The following is a 23956-nucleotide window of genomic DNA, read 5'->3' on the forward strand; positions in this document are numbered from 1 at the left end:
GTTCTGACCTTCTTCCTCTTGCAGACCCGGCTGAAGGGCCTGTTTGGGGGCTGCAAGGAGGGGCAGCTGGTGAGGCGTGTCAGGTTCGCAGCCTGTGGGATGGATGAGTGGGACCAAGGGGTGTGGTGGGGATGGTGGGGAAGCAGAGAAGAGGCAACGGGGGTACACAGAGTCTATGCTGGCGCCCAGTCCCCGGCCACCCCCGCCGGCAGCCGGCCCCCATCACGAGACCCCAGAGCCTCCGCGGTCACGGCAGGTTTACTGTCGGCAATAAGCACCTCGATGCTCTCCCGGGGGGCACAGCCCAGGAGCAGGGGGGGTGGCGGCTGGGAGCAAAGGGGGTGCTGAGGTCCAGGCCTGGTCTCCTGGGCTCTGCGCGCCCTCCTGCCTCTCTGGGTCCGAGAAGTGTCAGTCCATCTGGGGTGTGCCACAGTAAAGGGTAGCTTCTGGCTGGCTCTGCCCTGGGCAGGAAAGGAGGGCCCTGGCGCAGCCTGGGGCAAGCAGAAGCGATGGCCGCGGGGAGCAGCCCGGCCTTACAGAGGAGCGAGAGCAACTGAAGCTCCCTGGAGACATCAGGTGGGCGATGACTGGCCAAAGCCTTGTCAGCCCTGGACATCCGGAGCCCCCTGTCCCCTGACTCCCCCGGCTCAGGAGGGACCTGGGCCCTGCACCCCAGGGCCAGTAAGAGGGAGTGAGGCGAAATGCTGAGAGTGCGCAGGGGTCTCCCAGCACTTGGCAGGGCACGGCGCAGCCTGCGGGGCATCCTCACGTCTGCAGCTCCAGGATGCGGCTCAGCTCCGAGGGCGGCGAGCCTGCTGGGCTGGACCTGTGGGCCTCCTGGAGGTCCCCGAGCACCTGGAGCAGCTCGGCCAGCGGGTCCCTGGGGGCTGGAGGGAGATGCGGGGTCAGAGAAGAGAGGGCCCCACTGGAGAGGGAGGCCCCACCCACAATGCCCAAAATGGAGCTGGGGTGGGTGGCACCTACCTTCCCCAGGGCCCGTCGGCCCGCGGCCTGCCTCTGGGCCCGTGCTCAGCTGTCGGTGCTTCTCCCTGGGGGGAGAGGACAGGGTGTGAGGCTCCCATGTCCCCACAGGACCCAGGGTGACCCCAGCTGGGCCTCCTGAGCTGGCGGGGGTCCTGGGGGCAGGGGGCTGACTTTTCCAATCTACAGGAAGAGATACGGGCACAGGTCTCAGCTGGCCCCCACTCACCTCCCTCATCCCTGCTTCCAGCCCCCTCCCTTGGTCCCCCCTCTCCCCTCACCCCCCACTCCAGCCCCTTCCCTTGGTCCCCCCTCTCCCCTCACCCCCCACCACCCCCGCAAGGGCAGTTTGGAAACCAAGGTTGAATCGTGTTGCTCCTGTTTTGGAGGGGCCCTTGGGAAGAGGGCCAAGCGGAACCTGAACATCCCCTAGTGTTAACTGCCCACAGGATGAGTTTCTTTCTTTTGGAAACAGGAGACAGTGATTTTTTTCTTTCTTTCTGGCCACATTGCACAGCATGTAGGATCCTAGTTCCCAGACCTAGGGTCAAACCTGCACCCCCTGCATTGGAATCACGGAGTCTTAACCACTAGTCCACCAGGAAGTCCTGAGAATGCTGTTTCAAGCGTGGCTCCTGACCGGCGTTCACCAATGGCACCCCAGGTCCCTCAAGTACAATCCTCTGTGCGCTTACACAGGGAAGGTGAGCAGCCTCCGTGCAGACCTTGTGCCCCTTATTGAGGAATTCTATGGGCTCAGCCCTTTGACTGTCTCCCGGGTCTATTCTGGGAGAGACGTGTCCCTCTGCTGAGGCCTAACAAGCTCCTCCCCGTCAGCTGCCCCAGGTGACCCCAGGGGGTCAGTCTGGTCCCTTACTCCTCTGCTCATTTGCTTCTTCAACATTTACTAGAAGAAGAGAAATCCATGCTATTTAAGCAAACAAATGTATGATAATCTGCCTCAGCAGCTGCAGGAAATTAACGCAGCAGGGGGCCGTGGACAGGTGGTCGGGCCAGAGGCTGGAGTTCCTGGTGGGGCAGAAGTTCTGGGCAGCAGGCTGGAATGGGCCGGGGCTGGTCAGAGGCTCCAGAGGTGGGGAGGCCCTCAAGGCAGGCTGTGCTGGTTAAGGGCCTGGGCACTGGTCTCACCTGAGGCCCAGGTGGGTTGGGTTCAAATCTTTGCTCTGCTGCTTCCTGGCTTAAATGGGGGATGATAAGAATCCACCTGTTTCAGTAGCTGCAAAAAGTGGTTTTTAAAAAGCACCCCATGTTTTCTAAGCTGGAGCCAGGGGCTTCCCTGGTGGCTCAGGGGTAAGTAATCCGCCTGCCAAAGCAGAAGACATGGGTTCGATCCCCGGTCACACATGCCTCGGAGCAACTGAGTCCGTGTGCCACACTATTGAGCCTCTGCTCTAGAGCCTGGGAGCCACAACTGCTGAAGGCTAGAGGCCCTAGGGTCTGTGCTCCGCAACAAGAGAAGTCTCTGCAGTGAGAAGCCCTCATGATGCAATTAGAGCGTAGCCTCCACTCACTGCAACTAGAGAAAAGCCTGCAAGGCAATGAAGACCCAGCACAGCGAAAAATATTTTAAAAAATAAAGTACAAAAATAAAACTAAAATAAGCCAGAACCAGGGCTGAGAACCACTGAATTAAGTGAGTTGGCTGAGGGCAGTCCCGGTGCTCCGAGGGCCCCACGGAAGTGCTGGGCAGATGAGGGGGCGGAAATCAACCACAGCCTGACCCTGGGCTTCCACAGCCCTTGGCACCTTCATCCGAAAGAGAGCCAGCATCGTGCTGCAGAGATCCAGGCACCCTGCTCTCCCCAGGCGTGGGTGCCCTAGCCAGGAAGGTGTGGGGGCTAGATCAGGAGGGAAGAGAACAGCCACCGTAGAGGAGCCCTGAGCCCGGTCCTGGCTCTGGCCACCCCCCGCCCCCAGCATATCTCTGGGGGCTGCCCAGGCTCTGCCCGTGGGCCTCGCTGCCCCCGAATGGGCCTCCTTACCGCAATGCAGCTTCCACACCCAGCAGGTGCCGGTAGATGAGCTGAGCCTCCAGGTCGTGGTCGAGAGGGTCATTCCACTCCTGCAGGGTCACCCAGGACCGCGTCTTGTTGCAGCCCAGATCTGGGGCAGAGAGGGGACAGAGTGGTGGGCAGGCACTGTGAGTGTTCACATCTGACTTCCTGGAACGCGGATGGGGAAACTGAGGCCTAGAGAGGGCGAGGGGTGGACTCAGGGGCCCCCCACTGCAGGGCTGGGCTGGGGCACAGCCTGGGAGGTCTGGCCCAGGGCCGGTCGGTGGCGCCCACGCTTCAGGGGGCAGCCCCTTATCTCCCTCCTGTTCAGCTCCTGGGCAGTAACTGACATAATTGCAGGATGTGGAAGTTGTGCAGGATACAACCTAGAGTGCTGGACCACTTTCTGGAAGATTCCTGCCTAGAAGGAAGCTGGGAGCAGCCAAGAACCATAAGGTCATGGTAAAAGGAGCCAGGAGAGTTGCGCCTTGGAATGAGCTGGCTCTGACACATGCTGGCTTCAAGACCTTGGCACAGACATCTGCCCTTGCCAAGACTCGGTCTCCCCCTCTACAGTACGCGGCTATCAGGCCCTGCCTCATAGCACCCTGGGGAGCCCCGCTGCGCCACCGATGAGGGTTCTCGCCACAACGTTATAGCCGGAGGCTGCAGGCCAGGCCCATCAGCCAGAGACACACTCATAACAAGCTGCCACTGCTCCCTGTCAGAGCCAGAGCTGAGCATGAGTGGGTGGACCATCTTCCCAGGGCCTGGACCATGCCGAGCTATGGGGCTCAAGGCTCAGCCTGGCCTGCAGGCGGTGGGGGCCCAAAGTGCTGAGTGTCCTCTGTGACTGGGAAGCAATAATATTGTAAAGCAGATACAGATAATGCAGGAAGATGTGGAACCTTCAAGAACATTGCTGTCCAAGAAGATAACCACTAGCTGCATGAGACCATTCATATCAAAATGAATTGAAATTAAAATAAATTCAAAACTCAGCTCCTTGGCTGCACTCGCTCCTTGGCTGCACTCACCCCCATCACAAGTGCTCAACAACCGCATGTCTGCAGCTGGCACACACACAGCACTGGGCCAAACAGATACACACCATTTCCATCATCACTGAAAGTTCTAGAAGCTTCTCTCTGCCATCCCTTTAGGGCCCAAGGCCCAGGGTACCCCCAACTCACAGCTCCAGTATTGGGCTGCCAGTGTGGCAATATGCAAATTCAGGAGCTCTCTTCAGCCCTCTTTAGCAAGGAATCCCTAAAGCGTGTTAGAACCCTGGTTCTGCAAGAAGCTCATTCATTGGGCTGAAAAAGGGTTCCCTGGGAAAGGAGTTCGGAAGGAGCTGGACTAGATGGCGGCAGATATGGGATTCTAACTCTTGCCTCCTCCAGGGTCTCTCAGGCACCCACAGGCTTTGTACACACCAAGTGGCAGGTCCCAAAACACCGGATCACGGGACCCTTTCTGCCCAGAGCACCTGCATGGCCTGGCTGGCCTCAGGAGTGCCCACAGGTGCCCTGGTGGCTCCCAGCTGGCCAGTGAAGTGGGGCTCCATAGCCCCATGTCCCAGGCGGGGGCCTGAGGCCTATGGGGGACAGACTCAGCACTGTGGGTTTCTGGCCTGCATCCCACCTGTCTTGTCCCTCTGGTGGCAGCAGCTCCATTTATCCCCGCGGAAGATGCCAGGGTGGTAGGAGCCCAGCAGGCCAGTGTTGTTAATGCAGACCTTCCGCAGTGCAGACAGCCACTGGTTCAGCTCGTTCACACTCTGCAGGGGATGAGGGGGAGGGGCCATGATGAGAGGTCACTGCCTCCAGGAAGCCCTCCATCCTTGAAACTGCCCTGCCTCTCAGGACTACACAGTCTTGAGACCTGGCTCAGCAGCTTTGGGGGAATTAGGAAAAGCTGCCCTTTCTCCAGATGCAGGCAGCCCACACCCAGGACATGGCCTGGTAAAGAGAGCGTAGGCTGGATTTCAGCCCCAACGGTCCCCTCGGCCAAGCCCCTGGGCAGTCCACAACCTGTCAATCATGTGTCACCATTTCTTCCCTGTGGCTCTAGACTCTGACCCATCAGGGAGTCCTCGGGGGTTGCGCCCCGTCGGATGGGTCTGTGACCTCCCACCCCTGCATCCAAGACAGTCACTCTGGGGAACAAAGCACGTCCCCACCCACTCCACCGTCCCCCTTGTTCAATGTCCCTGCTCAAATGCTGCCGTCAGAGGCCCTCCCTGAGAGCCCCTCCCTGCTGCACCCCACTCTGTCCCCTCCCTGTCTCTCTGTCTCCATTGCTAATGTCAACAAAGCACTGACATTAAAATAATGTCAAATATTTTCACTGACATTTAAAATATCTATTTACGGATCTATCTCCTTCCCTGCGATGGAAGCCCATGAAGGCAAGGACTCTGTTCTGTCTGCTGCAGTACCTACATCACTTAGATTAGTGCCCAGAACCTAGAAAGCACTCAATGAATATTTTTTAGATGAATGAATAAATGAGTGAGTGAATGGGTTAATACATGAAGAGGAGAAAGGGATCCGAGAGAATCACCCACAGCCACACACTTGCATAAGCGTGTGATTGTTATGTGTGGATACATACACACACACACACACAGAAACACACAGACACCAACTTGAGACAAGTTCCAACAAATGTATACAATGTGAAGATTCAAGACACGGGGACACACTCATCTACCCACTGGACCGCCCTGAGACCTAAGACCTATGCATGGGTGCCAAGACAGGGCCACACAGACATGGGCATGGCCTCCCAGGCACCCAGACCCCAAGAGACACACCCACGGCACTCACATCAGCTTTCACACCCATGCTGTGCCTGATACAGCGACAGGCGGTCAGAGGCTCATTCAGCCTTCACTCCAGCCCACCCAGGGTGGGGCGGGGGGGGAGAGTTTCCCACGGGACCCCCACTGGCCAAGGGCTCCCCTCCACACGGCCCACACCTTGCACTGCAGGTAGGCGGTCTGGAGCCTGCCCGCATCATCCGTGTAGATAACCTGCATGACGTGGGAGCTGCTGAAGCTCTTCTCCTCCACCTTCTCTGCTGCCCGGATGTTGGCGAGCTTGATGAGGGTGCTTTTCTAGGGGGACGGGGACAGGGGAAGGGAGGTGCAGGCCGAGGTCACTTCCCTTCCTATTTCTGGGCCTCAGTCTCCCCTTCTGCAGCACCAGGGGTTGGCACTGGGGATCCAGAGGACCCACCCTCCCAGGAGTCTGCTCTGAGAGTGACCTCAGCCAGGACAGAGTACAAGCACTCAACCTGGCCTCTTGGGGGCCTGAGCATGCCTCAGTGACCAACTCGCGCACACCCCTGACCAAGAAGCCAGGGCCAGACACTGCAGCCGCTGCCCACCCCAGGACCCCCTAGAAAGAGGACCTTCTTCCTCACAGGTCTTAAGTCACCCTATGGCTGCCACCAGGAGCCGGCCCCTGCCTGGCTTTCTTCTCCGACCCCGGTGGTCCCTGAGGTGGGCTAAGAGGAAGGGACAGGTGCCTCCAGGGTGTTCCAACCCCTCAGAGCCCCTCTTACCCTCTGGTGCCCTTACCCACCTTGGAGCTGGGAGTCTTGGCAAAGCTGAGGGCCTCCGTGGTAAGGGAGAAGTGGAGCTTCTTGAAGGAGGAGGACGTGAGGGGGCCTTTGCCCTTGGTCCTATGGATGAAGAGCGGCCCCTCCTTCACCGGGGGTGCCTGCAAACTCAGGGCCCGCTGCAGGTCCAGCTCTGCGGGCCAGGGAGGGAAGGCAACATGTGAGCCCCGGGTGGCAAGGGCCGGGCCGGGGGCGAAGCAAACTTCAACATCGGGCTGTGGGTGGAGTAGCGAGAGGCACTGAGGTGGGCGGGGCAGGGGCGGGGCCGCGCCCTGAAGGGCTCACCGTCTTTCTCCTGGATGTCCACCAGCTTGGTGATGAAGTCCTTCAGCTGGGCCACGCCCTGGCGCACCGTGGGCTGCAGCGGTTCCATCCAAGCCTCCTTAGCCCTGGAAGCTGGCGTGTCCATGTTGCCCACGTTCTGGACCGCCTAGGGGTTCGACAGCAGGAAAGGCCAGACTCTGCTAGAGTCAGACGCCAGGCGACGACGGCCACTCCCTGCCCCTCCCCCCCGCAGCCAGTCTGTGCTACTCCCACTGTAGAAATGGAGGCAGAAGGCGACCCAGGCTCTGCTCAAGGGCCCACTCTATCCCACTGGGTACTGGAGCGGGGCAGGGGCGGGGTACGGGTCACAGTTCGCGGACTTCAGGGAACTTATAGTTGGGACTGAAAGTGAAAGTGAAGTTGCTCAGTCGTGTCCGACTCTTTGCGACCCCATGGACTGCAGTCCACCAGACTCCTGTTTCCATGGGATTTTCCAGGCAAGAGTACTGGAGTGAGTTGCCATTTCCTTCTCCAGGAGATCTTTCCCGACCCAGGGATCGAACCCTGGTCTCCCACATTGTAGGCAAGACGCTTTACCATCTGAGCCACCAGGGAAGTCCACAGTTAGGAACTACTCGGGCCCAGTCTATTGACCTTCTGTGGATTTCATAGCAGACTTTGCTCCACTGGGTACCCTGGCCCCAGCCTGGTGCCAGGGAGATAAGGGCAGCCTGGGAGTCGGTAGATCTGAGAGTTAGAAGGCCTCGGTTCTCCCAACAGGCGGTGCGACCAGGCCTTGGGCACCCTCCAGCTCGTGGACTTGTTCCCTTAATCATGAGACTGGGCGACCATGAGAAAGCTATGAAAACTATGATATGCAGCGCCACAGGAGGGTCCCGGCGGCCTGCCACAAGGCGTTCCTGGAGCCAGTGTGAAACACAGTGGGGAACCCAGCTGGGCATCTTCCGCTGGGGTCCGCAGACCCGGACCTTGGCCAGCAGGAGCAGGGTGCGGCTGGTGCGGGCGTCCGCGTGCCGTTCTCGCAGGTGGAAGAGCTTGGGCGCCAGGATGGCAGGAGAGACAAAGCGCAGGCACAGGAAGCTGGTGACGGCGATGAAGGGCACGTTCTGGAGGGGCGCGAGAGAGTGGGGGACTGGACTCTGCGAGGCCTGGGCTCTTTTGACAGCTCCCTTCCCTTGGGGACTCTCTCCCTAGCTCCCGTGATCTTCCTGACCCCGGCCCCAGCCTGGGCTTCTAACCATCAATCAGGCCCCTTCCTACCAGGCCCTGAGACACCCGCCCCTTCTTTTCCCGCCACTTTCTCCCCTCCGTCCAGCCCCACCGACAGAGGGCGCACCTCGTCCTGGGCGCTGGGGAAGCGCTCGCGCACGCGCCGGAAGAGCTGGCGGAAGGTGGCCCGGACCACCGCGGGGCACGCGCGAACCGAGCGGCTGAGTGCGCTCAGCAGCGCCCCCAGGTGGGCGCACAGCGTCTGCACGCTCTGCTCCAGCACCTCGGCCTCGGTCTGCGGGCGGTGCAGTCCAGAGCACCTGAGTGGGCCCCGGGGGCGGGCCCGCCGAAAGATCGAGGTCAGCGCCTGCACCCACGACTCGGACAGGGGCGCCCGGAGACATAGGTGTGGAAAGACATCAGCTGAGACAGGGACACAGTCAACGCACAAATGGGCAGAGCGGACGAAAGGCCGACTCAGGCAGAAACACATGCACACTTGCACAGAGGGTCTGACCCGTCCCCCTGTCCGTCCCCCACCCCACCCTCAGGGATCACCCCTGGCCTCACCCTACATCCTTGACCTCCACCTTGCTGGGATCCAGCTCCACGTACTTCTTCTCCTCAAATACCCTGTCAATGATGGGGCCCAGGACTCCGTGCAGATACCGCATCCCTGCCACCTGGGGGCCACCGCGAGCCGCGTTGGTCCCGCCTCCCACCTCCAGCTACCCGCCCTCTCCCCGCAGCTGGCCTCCCAGCCACCATCTGCCTGCTGTAGCCACCCAGGGTAGAACCTGGCACACACACGGGAAGGCTGCTCAACAAATTGCAGCTACATGAATGAATGAATGAACGGAATTCTTAGCCTTAAAGGGCCCCGGACAGGAGACAGATGAGTCAAGTTTAAGGTGCAGCTCTGTCTCTTGGCCTCTAGGAATCTCAGTCTCCTCCTCCATAAAACAAAGACAATATACCATGCAACCTCACCTTCAGAAAAGACTCCATGGACTTGGAGGCCAGAGAATTGCTCCGGAACAGGGTGTTCGCCTCACCTGCAAGCAGAGGTTCCCGTGGATAGGGGGTTGGGAGAGTGACAAGGCTTTGGGGAGAAGGATGGAGGAGCTTGGGACTAGGGGCTCCTTGCTGACCACTCAGTAAAGAGCCTCCTGGCCACCTGTCAACTCAGCATCCCATCTCTGCCTTTTGCTTCTTCCTTTACTTCCGAATCTGACCCGTCTCCCTCCTTAACTGGACCCATCGGCCTCCTGCAGGAGGACTCCGGGATTTCTCCCCTCCGACCATCCCTGGAGTCCTAGGCTCCTGGCCCTCCACCCCCACCCGGTGCCCTGACAGGCCACTCCCTCCCAGGCCTCACTGGTGCGGCTCAGCTCCAGCTGAAAGAGCAGGTCCAAGAAGTCTTTGGCCAGTCCCTGCCCCAGGAAGAGCTTGAGCAGGGTGGTGGCCACCTCCTGGCGGCACTCCGTGCTGGTCGTCTCCTCAATGAGTGAGATCAGCTGCCCTGGGCCCTGCAGGGGGCGGCGAGGAGAGGCGGGGCTGCAGGACACACAGGGGAACCCCAACCCTTCCCTCTGAGGACCGCAGAGGACCACGGGGAAGGGGGCCCACTGTCCCAAGGGACGGAGGGGCCCCGGGCACTGGCTGGTTCTGACAACTCAGATCTTCGCTCTTCAGAGCGTGTTTAGAAGGACGGGGAGGACACACCCAGGGTCCCTGAACCTCCCGCCTTCCCCGGGGGACCCTCACCTGGGTGCCCGGCTTCACCTCTCGGCACAGCAGCTGCACCAGGGGCTGGTAGCAGCTGGATGGCAGCACCGTCTCGTCCCGCAGCCGCACCTCCAGCTGCAAGGAGCCCAGGTGGCCCCTGGAACGGGCAGCCCGTGACCTCTCCACCAGGGACCCAGGCCGCCCAGGGCCGGCCCCTTCCCCACTGCCTCTGTCTTCCCTGCTGTCCCTCTGAGCCAGCCGGCCCTCCACTGGGGTTTCCTCGCACTGTCTCCCCCCACCTCCCATTCTCTGCCCTGGCTGATCTGTTTGGAAAGCCCTTGCTGCCTCCATCCTCAGGGGAGCTCCATCCGTCTTCAAGGCCTGGCTCCCTGCCACCTCGAGACTCCCGAGGACCCCAGGCTTCAACCATGTGGGCGTGCTGGGCCCCCCGGCCTTGAGTTTGTCAACTCCCAGAGAACAGCTCCCATGTGTATGTTTTACACTGGAAGCAAATCCCCAAGCTTCATGACAACCTGCCAGGGGAAACTGAGGCTCAGACTGGGTAAGCAACTTGCCACATTAGACCTAACTTCCAAGCTCCCCTGTTCCGGCCCCTCCTGGGGAAGCCGCTGACCAAGGCTTGATAGTCTCTAAGGCCCCCCACCCCCATTGCCTGCAGGACAGCCCGGCTAAGTGACAAGTGACAAGACTGCCGTGGCTGGTTCTATGGAAATGTCTTGGAGTTGGACACGGTGGTCCACCCAACCCTTGTCCTGATGAGGGTGTGTGTTGGGGAGGGGGGTCTGGGACCTCCTGTGGACACACAGAGCTGAACCATTCGAGGTGGGGACACTGCTGTTCCTCCACTTCCGGGCTGAGTAGAGGGCAAGGAAGGGCCAGAGGGCTTCCTTATAGGGTTGCCAGATTCACAAAATGAAAATACAAAGCACTCAGTTACACTGAGTATCTTAAATATAAGTTTGTCTCATATACTTCATGCACGTATACTAAAAAATCAGTTCAAGGTTTATCCCAAATTCAGCTTCACTAAACATCCTGTATTTTATCTGGCAACCTCATTCCTGGAAAACTGGGGGGAGAGTGAGAGCTATGGCTCAGGGACACTGACTCAGAGCTCTGGGGACTTGAACTCTGGTCTAGGGTCTGTAGAGACACCCTTAAAGGGAAAGTATCTGAAGGCTTGTTCTAGAATCTGCCAGAAGACTGAAAGCAGGAGACTTGTACTGCCTTGGAGCTCTGAGGTCAGGGCTGAGTCCAGGACTGTCAGAAGGGGAAGAGGAGAAGATGCTGGCCTGGTGGACAAGGGCACAGGAAATCCGGGGCCGATCACTCCTGGCCGGCACACCTGCCTGCCTGCTGGAGCCGAGGCTAAGCCTCCCAGGGCCCAGACCCGCCACCCCTGTGGCCAAGCCCCAAGCACTCACTCTTCCCGCCGGCTCTTGGACTGGTCAGGCTGCAGCCGGAACCAGCCCTCCTCCCGCTGGGCCGCCCACAGTCTCTGCACGTTGACCACCACCTGGGAGCAGGACAGGCCTTGGTTGTTGGCGGGGGAGAGGTGGGGACGACCCGAGGCTGGGATCCTCGTTTCCCTTCCTTGCCAACCACTGTTCTTTTGAGACGGGGTACCTGCTGAGGGTCCCTGAGCACCCGGGGGGTCCCGGGCCTCCTGGGTGACCCTCTGTGGGATGGGATGGCCGGAATGGAGGCCAGCAGGGGTGGCCTGAAGGGGCAGGGCGCTCACTTTGCCCAGGAAGTCGTTGCGGCTGACAAGGTCCCAGTCCCAGGCCTCCACGCACAGCACCTCGGCCGCCCCCTCCTCCAGCTCGAACTCAAACGTCTCGTTCCAACGAGGGTAGCATGACTTTTTCACGATCTGCCCCAAAGAGATCACTGATCACTGGAGGCGGGCTGACTCCACCAGTCTCCCCAGGGCCACCTGAGCGCAGGGCCACCCCACACACCTCCCTTGGGTTCCCTGCAGGGGCTCTGAGGCAACAATCTCTCCTCGTCCGCGCAGAGGCCCCGAGATAGCAGAGGTAACGATTTCGTGTCCAAACCCCTACTCACTTCTCAAGTGGGGAAATCGAGGCCCAGAGCGGGTAAGACACTAGTCCAAGGCCACACAGCAAAATGGTAGCAGGCTGCCCTGAGAACCCAGGTCTCAACGCCCTCCCCAACAGGGCTGAGCACCCCCAACCCTGGCTTTTTCCCGGAGTTGAGAAAAAAAGCAGTGTGGGCAGGGGGTGGACTTGGCAGATTAACCCCTAGGTGGGCAGACTGTCGCGGCACACCCTGGCCAGGAGCGAAAGGCAGCAGAGACTGCAGAAGCTGGCCCCAGAAAGGTGGGACCCACCGTGCACCCTGGGAGAGGCCACCTGCTTCCCAGAGCCTCCTCTGAGAGACTGCAGACCTCAGCTGACCTCCCCGGTGATGGTCAGAGAGGATGAGGCCATGAGGGCCTGGGCGGGTCCTGGAGCCCCCCGGCCCGCTCCCGGCCCTCCAGCCTCCTCACCGAGGTCTCCTGCGTGCGGCCGTTGTATCGCACTCGGACAAAGGGGTCAGATGTGCCATTCCGGTCCTTGGGGGCGAGGTCCCTGCGAGGGACCAGAGCACCCATTTGTCACCCAGCCTCACCTGGGTGGACACCCCCCACCCCACTGTGGGGTGACCCTACACCAGGCTGGAAAGGCCTGGGCGCAAGCTGGGAGGCTGTGGACAGTGTCTCTGCATTTTCTAGACCCTGACTCCCACTGCATTCACCCCATGGACCCCCCCATGTGTTCCCCACACCAGGGTAAGGGTCCTCCAAGGCCCCTTCTGACTCCTGCTGCACCTCCTCGGGCGGCAGGGACGCGAGGCGAGTGCAGCCTGGAACAGCCTGGCCCAAGGGCGCATCTCGCTGCCCTCCGTTCCAAGGGCCAGGCTCACCTCTCTGAGCCTCGGTTTCCTCATCAAGAAAGTAGAGAAGACAATCCCTTGAATGGAGGTAACGGGCTCCTAGAAGGCCTACCCCCTCCTACTTGAGGGGGCCCTTGGGGAGCAGCCCCCACCACCACCCTGCCCTCTCCCCACAGCTGGTCCTTCACCAGGACCAAATCTGGCCATGGCACCCCCGGCTTAGCACCCTCTTTGGAAGAATCACAAACCCCCCGCCCCGCCTTCCCTTCCCCGGAAATATCATTTTCTGTTCTTTTTTGTCTTTTCCAGTTTACGCCTCTTGTGACTGCTTCTCTTTCCTTCTCAGAACTGCCTATTAAAATTCCAGAGCGTGGCCTTGAGAATCTGCCCAGAAACAGGAGGAGAAAATGTTCTTCCTGCCTCTGCAACAAAGGCAGCTCCTTAAGGGGTCAAAAGCCGAGGACAGCGGGGGACAAGTCCTCTCACACACCAAAGGGGGGTCTGACTGACCGCTGTCCCCCCTTCACCCCCAACCCCGTCACTTGCTAAGAGGAGGCCAGGTCATGTGTGCATGTGTGTGAGTGTGCATGTGAGCGTGTGAGCACTCAGGTTACACAGCCTGGCCTGGGCGAGGCTGAGGACGGAGGAAGTGAGTAGGCAGAGGGGTGGACGGTCCGCGAGGAGGACAGGGCATGAGGGGGTGACTGTATGTCTGTCCAAGTCTAGCCCTTTTCCCTGGGACTGGCTGTGCGTGTCCCAGCCGCAGGACGCAAAACTAAAGCCCAGGGGAGCCACAGGCCTCACGTTCAGGAGGCAGGCCTTCCTCCAGAGCGGCCAGCCACCCCGCGGGGACTCCACAGGTGCCGGCCGGCTGGTGGGTCCCTCCACGGGCCGCCCCCGCTCCCGCCCCGGAGGCAGGCAAGGACCCGGTGGAGGTGGGTCGGAGCCAGAAAGGAAGGTGCTTCTCACGGAGTGTGTGTGACTCACACTCAGGCCCCGACGGGAGTGGAGCTGCAGCTAAAAATACCCTGGTTGGGGCGGGGGGTTCCCTGGCACAGGTGACAGCCCCAGATTCCCATCCAAGTCACTCTCCCTCTGGGGAGAACCCCACCCTTTCCTCTGGAGATTTTCAGCAACTCCTTTCACCTCCCCCCAACCACCCTACCCTATCGAGGGCTGCCCCCCAACCACCCTACCCTATCGAGGGCTCCCCACCAACCCCACAAGTCAGGTCAAGTTGACACTGAAGTTAAACCCAGGGGAAGCCCAGTCCTGGCACTGGGGCTGGACGATCGGGGAGCAGGGTCCCCTCCCCCATCACCCCCACAGCTCAAGGATGCCTGGAAGTCCAGCATCAGAGCAGCATCCTTGCCCCTAAGAGACACAGCCTCCCACGGGGTCACCAGGGCAGCATCTTCATGTCCCCAGTCCCCCCCCAGAGCCCGCCATCCAGGGAGGAAGCCTGGTGGCATCAGGGAGAGGAGGCCTAGCACCCACGGTGGGCTTCTTTAGTTCCGGGGGGCCCCCTGCCCAGCTCCCCACAGCTCACCTGGCCTCCAGCACAGAGCAGCGCAGCCTGCAGGCCCGGGTCCCTGGCACCACCTCCAGCCGCAGGTGGATCTCACCTTGCACCTCCTCATCAGGGTCGACCTCGGTCAGGTGGGCCCACCCACTGAAACCTGAGGGGCCTCGGCTCAGCTAGGGGCCTGGCCCTTCTCCTGCAGCAACCCCCGCCCAACGCCCCGGGCCCCTGCACGATTGCCTTGGGGTCCTCTCAAGCTCCCGGGAGACCGGGGCTGCTGCCCCCAGTGGCAGGTGGGGACACCGAGGGTCAGGAGCTGAACAGCAGTGGGCTCAAAGTCCAAGTCCAGCCTGGTGCCAAGCTGCATCTGGTGGCCCTGCCCTTGCCCCATCCTGGGACTGGCCTCTCTGCCTCAGTTTCCCCATCTTAAGAGACAGGGAGAGTGGGCTGCCGGGAGGAGGACGCGACAGATGGGGGTGCGACAAGGGGATGGCATCACGGGGGCCAATGGCCCCTGAGTGGCCAGCTGGGGCCACAAGCAGGAGAGGACTCAGGCCTGGCAGGGGCCAAGAGGCCCCGTGAGTCAGCAGTGGCCCTCCCCCCGTGCCAGGCCTGCCCCAGCCTCAGGGATGGGAGCAGGTGTGTGCCAGGGAGGCCCCTCGGGAGTCACGGGGGCTCAGGCCAGCAGAGCCTGAAGCACCTCTGAACTCCTGGTCTGAACCTCCACCGGCAGATGGTGACTCGGCCTGGAGGAGGCGGCACCAGGTCACACGGCCAGGCTGGGGCAGGGCTGACCCCTCCAAACAATGTCAGTGTCCCCCGAATCCTCCAGGGGCTCTCTAGCCACGCCCTGCCCCAGGCCAACCCCCTCGACTGAGGACACTGGGGACCAGGCCGAGGAGACCCAGTGGAGCACACAGCCAGCCAGACTGGGATGAGGGGACCCCACCCCTTGACAACGGAGCATAAAGAGGCCCCTTCCTCTGCGTGCAGAGATCTCAGATCTCACTAGCAGCCCCTCATCCCCCCGGGGAATGTGGTCCCAACCAGGGGGGCAGAATGGTCCCAGCTACAGGGCAGAGACCAGGGAACAGGCGATGGAGAGGGCCATGGGCCCTTCTGGGGAGGCCATGATGGCTTTCCTGAGCACAGGGGACTGAAGGATCCCAGAGGAAGGTCTCGGAGCGGGGGATGGGCTGGGGACTGGGCAGACCAGTGTGGGGGAGGGCAGGGGACGAGAAGCCGGCATGGCCTCCCTCCTGGGGTCTTACCCTTAGGGTGAGCGGCCAGCGTGTCCCTGGTAAGGCAGACCTTCCCAATGACATCATCCCGGCTGGAGGGTGGAGAGGGAACCCGAGCTGGGCAGGGCTGGTGCAGAACCAGAGACCCCCAACTCACCCCACCCCCTTCAGGGCCCCTCTTGGGAGCAGGGAGGCTGACAGTGCGGTCACTTACAGGAGCCTACATGGAGCAGGACCCGTGACTCTCTGGCAGGCCCTCTCAGGGGCATGTGTCTGCACGTGGACTTACGCATGTGCCCACCTACACGCCCAGCTCTTCTCTCCGGGTACCTGTTTCTAAGCTCACATCCCCATGCACACACAGCGCAGCACACACATGCACGCGTGGTAGGGTGTGAGCATAGTGAATCCACACACACAGACACAGACACTGCACATCCAAGCCCTGTGCCCTGCAGGTCCCCTGGGCTCCCCCTCCTTCCAGGCTGTAAAGAGGAGGCAAAGTGACCCGCAGTCCCAGAGAGGGACAGGGGCGGGGTCCGGGCCCGGGATGGGGAGCGCGGTTGCACCCACCTGAGAGCATCCTCGTCCATGACGTAGAAGGCCACTGAGTGGAAGGTGGGCGGCAGGTGCACCTCGTACTCCTCGCCCCAGAAGGGGCACAGGGTCTTCCACACAGTGGCTGTCCTGCAGGAGACAACCCTCAGCACCGCCCACAGACCCCTGGCCGGGACAGGGCGGTGGGCGCTGCGGGGCTCGAGCCCACCTGTCCCCACATCCCCCTCCGTTTCCCGGAACGACTGCTCTGCTGGGTGATGATTCTCCCTGTCCCTCCATCGTCCGCCGCCCATCATCCCCTCCTGACCGTGCTCTCTGCCCTGGCTGGGGCAGGCACTGGCTGCATCTGTCAGGCGACTTTCCATTTGGGGAAACTGAGGCCAGAGTTGGCAGTCACTGGCCTCAGGTCACACAGCAGGACAACGGCAGAGCCAGGACCGGAAGGCTAGCTTCCCAGCCTCCCTGGCTCCTGATACTGAAGAGACTCTCTGAGGGTGGAGGCAGGGGGATGGCCAAGCTGACTCTGGGGACAGACGGTCCTCCTGGGGGGGAACCTGAGAGCCAAGGTCTGGAGCCTGCCCCACAGAGCCAGCTCTGGTTCATCCCAGGGCAGAACCCTCAACTCATAGGGCTCCAGACACTTTCCTGATGGTCCAGCAGTTAAGACTCTGTGCTCCCACTGCAGGAGGCGTGGTGAGTTCCATCCCTGGTCGCAGAATTAAGATCCCGCATGCTGTGCGGTGTGACCAAAATAAACCCGCCAAAATTCCTAGGGCTCAGCAGGGTAAGCTGAAACCCTCCAAGGACCTTGATGAAGGCTCAGGGGATCACCTTCACCCCAACCACTTCTTGGACAGGCCACTTGAACTCTGGGGCCTTGATTTCCCTGTCTGTCCTTGAGACAACCCAAGCAGTCAGGCATCTCCCCACCCTGCTCACCCCATCCCCCACAGTGTCCATGCTCTGGAGAGAGCCTGGAAAAAAGCATGCTGTTTGCAGGTGGGAAGCACTGTGGGGCTGACGTGACCGCCTTGGCTATTGATCAGCAGTGGGCACCCCAGTGGGCAGAAGGGTGGAGCGGCTCTGGCCATGAACTTTGGAGGCAAAGGCCTTCGTGGGAGAGGGTAGCAGACAGCAAAGACCCTGCCCAGGATCATGGGGCCCACAGGGAAAGGGATGCAGCACAGGGGAAGTGGCCGTTCTGGGCAAATTAGCTTTTTTTTTTTTTTTAATGGGATGTGATGCTGTTGTATGGAGCTCATGGTAAGTATTAAACTGCAAAAGGTTTAGCATAGGGCCTGGCAGAGTCCATCCTCCCTGAGTGACAGCTGTGGTTACCCGCCATTATCCTCTGGCCCTTTGGCAGGTTGTAAAGTTGTCAAGAGGAACAGAGTGGGTGGGAGGCCCTTGGCTGAGCGCCCAGCCCACAGTAGATAATCCCTCTATGGGCCTTAAGGTCAGTAATTAGCAAGGCTAGTCGGTCTTTTCTCACCTCCCAGCAGGCTGTCAGGGCTAATGGGCCCCAAGAAATCAGAAGCTGCAAGCCCTGGCTATCTCCATGCAAATTTCACACGCCCTTAGATGTGGGAGTTGGGGGGCGGGGCAGGAGGAGTGGGCGGGGCGGGAGGGGCGGGGGCGGTACCTGATGATGGGCTCATTGTCCACCTTCACGATGCAGTAGGGGTCGCTGCTGCCGGTGCTGCAAGAGAGGGGAGGGACTGATGGGGGCGGGCGGGCCATGGGCACCCCTCCTCCCACCCCAGGAGAAAGGACAGTCCAGGCTGAGGCACCAGGTCCCAGGCTGGGACCCAAAGACTCCTCAGGCTGAAAAGTGTGCCCCCACTCTTGGGCTGGGAGGGGGCTGGTGAGGCAAAGGCAGGAACCTGCACCAAGGCTCCCCAGCCACTGCCTCTCCAGCTCAGGACAGGTCACTTCTTCCTGCCGGCTCCCACAGCCCCCCAAACCCTGCCTCGTCCAGGGGAGGACAGAAACAACAGTCACAAAAGCCCCTCCACCACGTCAGTCTCTCCTCTGAGCCTTGGTTTCTGCTGTTCCTTCTGCCTGGACTGCCTTCCCACTCCTCTGAAGACCCCCTCCCAGCCCCCCTCCTCTGAGCCCTCACCTGTCCCAGAGGCAGGGAGTAAGGTCTCCCCTCCCATCCCAGCACCGCTAGTGACGTACCATCATCAACTGCCTCCTCTGCCTGACTACAACCCGAGAGTAGGGACCACTTCTGTGTTGACAGGGCTTGGCACAAGACTGGGTCCCCGTGAGTGTTTGTTGAGCGGCATGAATGAATGAATGGACATCCATCAGCCTCAAGCTCCCAGCCATCTGGGAAAGAATAAATAGGGAAGGAAAGCCAGGATGGCTTGGTTCCTCCTGTCTCTGTTGCCGGGGGATTCCTGGGGTTGAGGGCAGCCCTGGCCAGGCCCAGGGTCACTCCTGAGCAAGAAGCAGGAGTGGACTTTCTCCAGAAGTGCCCTTCAGGTCTGCGACCCATAAAAAGGAAGGAGATGTTGGATTTGCATGTTGGAGGTTGGGGAATTCCAAGCCCAGTTCCCTACTCAAAAGGGGATCTTCCTGCAGAGGAAGCTACTGGAGACAAAGTTCTCCTGACACTGATGGTAAATGTCTCCCAAGACTCAGTCCCTCCTCCCCGTAGACTGGGATCTGTAACGCCACCTCGCCACCTCACAGGGTAGCTGACTTGATGTGAGGGCCAGCCCACAGACTGTGTTTAGTAACCGCCCTGGACTCTCTGATCTTCTGTTTGTAACCCTCTCCCATTGTTCAAGAGCCCTGCCCCCTTGTTGGGAAATTAAGGTTCCACTTGCCTTGCAGCAACTAAGCCCCAGCAAGGCAACTACTGAGGCCTCGAGCCACAACGGGAGTCCATGCACTGCAGCTAGAGAAGATCCCATGTGCTGCAATTAAGACAGTGCAGCCAAATAAATAAGTAAATATTTTTGTAAAAAAAGAGTGGGCATTTAAGGACCTGAGCCCAACGGTGGTCCCTGGCCAGCTGTTGGGACTTGTGCTGTCTGCCCGGATGAGGCCCTTGGGCTGGGCCCCTTCCCACTTCTTACCCAAACCACTCACTGCTGCTGCTGGCCCAGCCTGGCTCCTTGCGGGGCCTCTATATTTAGGGCCTTGGCAGTTTCCAGGCTGTAGAAGGGGGAGGATCAGGGCAAATCCTGAAATAGCCCCGGGATTGTCCCAAGGGCCGCTGGGCAAGGGAGCCAGCGGGTCACCAGTCACCATGAGACTCAGCTCCTCTCTGGCTAGCCCAGGCACCCGAGGATGGGGAGGAAGCAGGACAGAACCGAGCGGGCTCTGGAAGCTGTTCGGGGAGCACTGCTGGGCCCTGTGCCCTTAAGGGGACTAAAAACCCACGAATGGAAGTGGCAGAGAGGCGGGTGGCCACTGTGTGATGACTGCCCCTCCTCTGAACTGTCTCAGTCAAGATGGTTCACCAAGAATGAAGGCGAGCTCCCGGTCCTCAGAGGCATCCAAGTGCTAGCTGGAAGGGATGTTGCTCGTGAGTCAGGCTTGGGGCTCATGAGGCCCAGGGGTGCAGGCTCACCACCGTCACCCCTGCCTCCAGCACTCAGGGAGGGCCTCCTGAGATTTCTGAACCCCTGCCATGACTGAGGCAAATGCTTTGCATGGCATTTGCAAGGCTGGGTACCCACTGAGCCCCACAGCAAGCTTGCAACCTGGGTCCAGATAGGATGCTTGGTCTGTCAGCAGAAGAGTGGATTTGACTCCTGACTTCTCTCCCTACCGGCTGTGTGGCCTTGGCAAAGGACTTCCACATCCTAAGCCTGTTTCCCCATCTACAAACGTTTGTTGGAGCATTTGTTGGAGCAGTGTTCGGTCGCTCATTTGTGTCCGACTCTTTGTGACCCATGAATGGCAGCACGCCAGACTTCCCTGTCCTTCACCATCTCCCACAGTTTGCTCAAATTCATGTCTATTGAGTCAGTGATGCCATCCGAACATCTCATCTTCTGTCACCTCCTTCTTCTCTTGCCCTCAATCTTTCCCAGCATCAGGGCCTTTTCCAGTGATCAGCTGTGTAAGGTAGATATGAGATGACTCATTGGAAAAGACCCTGATGCTGGGAAAGGTTGAGGGCAAGAGGAGAAGCAGGCAGCAGAGGAGGAGATGGTGGGATGGCATCAGTGACTCAATGGACGTGAATCTGAGCAAACGCTGGGAGACAGTGAAGGACAGGGAAGCCTGGTGTGCTGCAGTCCATGGGGTCGCAAAGAGCTGGACACGACTTGGCGACTGAACAAAGAGGACTGCATGGGAAAGGTCCTCAACACATCTGAATCTCCTCTACCATGGAGCAGGTGTCCCTGAGGGCGCCGAGAATGCCGAGACGAATGAGTCATGGTTCCTGTGCTCAGAATCATGTGGCACCGGCAGCCCACAAAGGAGCAACTGGTACCAAGGGCTTCATCCTAACTCCAGCTGACCCAAAGTGCTACAGGGCAAGGAACCCTGCCCAAGGGCGCCAGAGAAAGCTCTGGAGGGAAGTAGAAGTTTGGAAAGGGTCCTGAAGGATGAATAGGAGTTTTCCAGCCACCCCTGAAGGGAAGTGCTTGAAGGCGGGAAGACTCATACATGTGCGAGAGCAGGGAAGTGGGGGGCCAACAGCCCAAATGTGAGGGCCTGAGGTGGCGCGGGTTCACAGCTGGATCTAAGAGATGGTTGATGAGTCAGAGCTGCCTATACCAGCCACTATGGCGAAGACAGACCAAAAGAGGGGAGGGCAAGGGAGTACACAGGAGGGCAGGGCAAGCAAAGAGATTCTGGAGGCAGAACCCACAGAACTTGGTGACCCCTCCCCTGGGGATGGAGGCACCCGCGAAGGAGTCCCTCCCTTGCGCAGGTCTGGGCTGGGGAACCGGGCATCAGGGCTCCCAAGTGGGCAGAGTGCACAGTTTCACTGCCCTCGGCTGCTAAGAGCCTGGAGTCAGGCACTAGGGCCAGTGCTGCGGGGATGGGGAGGGAGGCGACAGACGGAGGGGCTGCACCTCCCAGCCGCCACCAGCCAGAGGAGGCCAAGCTGACCTAGATACCGGTGCCAGCAGGGGGCGGGAGGTTGGGGGGGGCGGCGGGCGGCCGGTGCTTGGAGGCTGGGCCTGGAGACCGAGACCCTTCTCAAAGCTCATCTGCCTCCCCACCCGAGAGACCACATTCCCAGCTCCAGCTCCCCTCCCCTCACACAGCGAAACCCACCTTGACACAGCCCGCCCAGCACCCTCCCTCACCCATCGCCATGGCAACTGCTGAGCCTGGCCTCCTCAGGCCCAGGGGGCCTTGAACTGGAACTGCTCGTGGCGCTGAGCGTGCTGGGAAACTCACGGGGACCACTGTGCGAGCGCGCAAGGGAGGTGCCTGAGCCCCCTCCTCCTACGCCCCACTCCCGGGTCCGCCCCCCTCGGCATCCCGGCACCCGCTGAGGAGCCAGGGGTGGGGAGGCTGCCAGCCAGCAGACTTTGGACCCTAGGCTGCCTCCGGGCTCCCCCGTCCCCGCCCCTCCTCCAGGCAGCCAGGCCCCTCAGGCTTCATACTTTCCATCACCCTCCACCGAGAGGGATTTCCACCTCCAGTTTACAGCGGGGAAACTGAGACTTGGTGGACAATGAGCCGCCCAAGGCTCATAGGAGGGAGGCGGCAATGGCATCAGACAGCTCAGCTCTGGCATCTACTGAGAAGGGTGGCGGGGGAGAGGGGGGTGCTTTGGAAACCTCAAATCTGGCCAGGGGCCAGGGAAGGTCCTAGATGTCAGTGCTTGTGAGAAGCCCTAGGATTAAGACCTTGCTCTGCCACCTGGGGCCAGCATCTCCCTGTTCTCGGAGCCTCCGTTTTCCCATCCGTAAAATGGATCAGTGACAGCGGCCTTGCTGGGTGGTTTTAAGGGTTAAAGGCTGCTCCTCAGGCAAAGCTGAGGACACAAGAACAGTGACTCCCTAGCCACCCCATCCTGCACAGATCCTGCCTCTTGACCAATAGGTCTACTCTTCCTTCCCTTTTCAAAGGCACAGCAGGAAGCCCCAGGGCATTTCGGGTGCAGGGTGCATACTGCCAGGAACTAAGTGTTTCAGAACTACTGAGGAAGATCCTTCGTTTTTAGGGGGGCACTCCACCCCCTCCAGCCACACCCCCCGCAGTGCACAAAGACAACTCCTTTTCGATGTCACCCCCATGCCAGCTACACTTCTATCAAAGCCCCTTCCGCTTGTGGGCCGCCGCCTTCCCTCCCCGTTCACTGAAGGCCCCTTATAGACCCCCCGCCCCCTCCCCAGTCCCGGGCCCTTCCCTGTCATCCCCTGTCCGGTGTTCCAAGCAAATCTCACTGTCCCCGTTTCCCTGACTGTCTCCCACCGCAGCCGCACTCGCCACACCCTCGCCACCACTGCTCTACTTGCGGGCGGGCCGTGTAGACCCCAGGAAGGTCAGGCGGGCATAAGGGGCAGCACCCCTCCTGGACAATTGGGGTTTCCATCCCCAGGCTTGCTCACATGTCCTTGGCGGGCAGGTTCTTCCCCTCCACGATGCGGATGGACAGCGAGCTGCGCTTGGCCATCGCGGGTCCGCGACGCGGGGTCCTTGGCCAGGGGAGCCGGACGCCAGGTTTCAGTGCAGCGGCCGGCAGGCGGGCGGGCGAGCGAGCGCTGGACTGGGCGCAGGAGGGGGGCGGGCCCCGCAAGACGGGGGAGGTAAACGCGGGGGCGGGGGAATCTTGTCCACTTCATTCACCCCCGCCCCCGCCCCACGTGCGGAGACACAGCGCCCGGACGAACCAATCGGCGGCCGGGGCTCCCCAGGGTGGGCGGGGCCGGCCCGAGCCGCGGCGTTCATTGGGCCCCTGAAGCGGTGTGAGGGCGGGGCCTGCTCCGGGCGGGGGCGGGCGATGGTTGGTCCCGGCTCGCTGGTGGTGGGGAAGCGGAGGGGTCAGGGGCTCCCCGCTAGGCGAGTGGAGACTCAAGGCCGCAGGTGACGTGCGCCAGGACCCGCGTGGGCCACGGGCGTGGTCCGAGTGTCTGTACCCAGGCGTTCAAGGGTGTGGGCCCGAGTGTGAGCTGGGAGGCGTGAGCAAGCGCGGGGATGCGCGGGTGGGATCGAGCGAGGACAGCGCTGGTCCCCGGAGGCTAACTCGGGGAGGCCCCTGCAAAGGTGTAAGTTGAACAAATGAACAACCGGATGAATTTAGCAAACAACAGGTGTGTTGGTGTTAGAGTCGCGGGACCCAGAAGGAGGTGAAGCGGGGCAACTCAAACGTTCTGGGGATCCAGAGGTGTGGGGATTAGTCTGAAAAAGCCGGATTATTTGGGGGAACCTACTTGGGAGAAGGGGGCGTCCTCAGTTGTCATCTCATTTTGCCTTTTACATGCCCGGAGTGGGAGACTGGATGAGTAACTCACGTTCACAGAGGGAAAATTATGTGCTGGAAGATCACACAATTGGCCCCTGGTGGGGCTAGGCTAGGCCTCCCCAGAACTTCGGGCCTGACTGGGGACCTTTCCACGCGGGCAGGATCCTTCTTTGAGACTCAGTGTGCCCCTTCCCAAATCTAGAAGTCACAATCCGGGTCTGGCACAGTGGCAACTGGCCCTGGCAGCTGACTCGGGGGTGGGGGGGGGAGTGTGGGTAGGTGGGAGAGGTATCACCCCAAGCATGACTGCAGACTTGGGTCCTCACCCCAGTCCCACCACTCCCTTGCTGGGTGATGCTGGATGGCTTCCTAGACCTCTCTGAGCTGGTTTCATTCCATCACCTGCATCGCTTCAGTCGTGTTTGACTCTGTGCGACCCCACCTGCCAAAAGCACCTACCAAAAGGGCTCACTATGTA

General features: G+C 60.6%; 1 protein-coding gene across 2 annotated transcripts; it reads right to left on the reverse strand.

Annotated features, from left to right (window-relative positions):
- Positions 1-242: 242 nt before the first annotated feature.
- RASA4B (RAS p21 protein activator 4B) lies at positions 243-22897 on the reverse strand. Of its 2 annotated transcripts, none has more exons than XM_086374365.1 (21): positions 22625-22897; positions 17728-17784; positions 16101-16214; positions 15558-15619; positions 14314-14443; positions 12379-12460; positions 11608-11739; positions 11291-11382; positions 9885-10002; positions 9496-9646; positions 9108-9172; positions 8688-8800; positions 8245-8437; positions 7877-8014; positions 6909-7053; positions 6587-6756; positions 5980-6117; positions 4641-4776; positions 2985-3105; positions 985-1049; positions 243-887 (listed from the first exon to the last, which is right to left on the reverse strand). In XM_086374365.1, exons 1-21 carry the CDS (start codon positions 22687-22689, stop codon positions 766-768), a joined length of 2409 nt encoding a protein of 802 aa, XP_086230491.1. In that variant the 5' UTR covers positions 22690-22897; the 3' UTR covers positions 243-765. The 2 variants fall into 2 exon arrangements, with proteins under 2 accessions (XP_086230491.1, XP_086230492.1); XM_086374366.1 differs by lacking the exon at positions 22625-22897 and adding an exon at positions 18267-18285.
- Positions 22898-23956: the final 1059 nt, after the last annotated feature.

Source organism: Bos grunniens, chromosome 25 (assembly GCF_055505025.1).
Source record: "Bos grunniens cultivar Pamir isolate PY7600 chromosome 25, Bosgru_T2T1.0, whole genome shotgun sequence".
NCBI lineage: Eukaryota > Metazoa > Chordata > Mammalia > Artiodactyla > Bovidae > Bos > Bos grunniens.

Coding starts and splice junctions, on each gene's coding strand:
- RASA4B (XM_086374365.1), bottom strand. CDS start 22,689: ATGGCCAAGCGCAGCTCGCTGTCCATCCGCATCGTGGAGGGGAAGAAC. Junction 11,383..11,607: donor GCAACGACTTCCTGGGCAAA/GTGAGCGCCCTG, acceptor TCCTGCTCCCAG/GTGGTGGTCAACGTGCAGAG. Junction 9,647..9,884: donor AGGTGAAGCCGGGCACCCAG/GTGAGGGTCCCC, acceptor CGCCCCCTGCAG/GGCCCAGGGCAGCTGATCTC.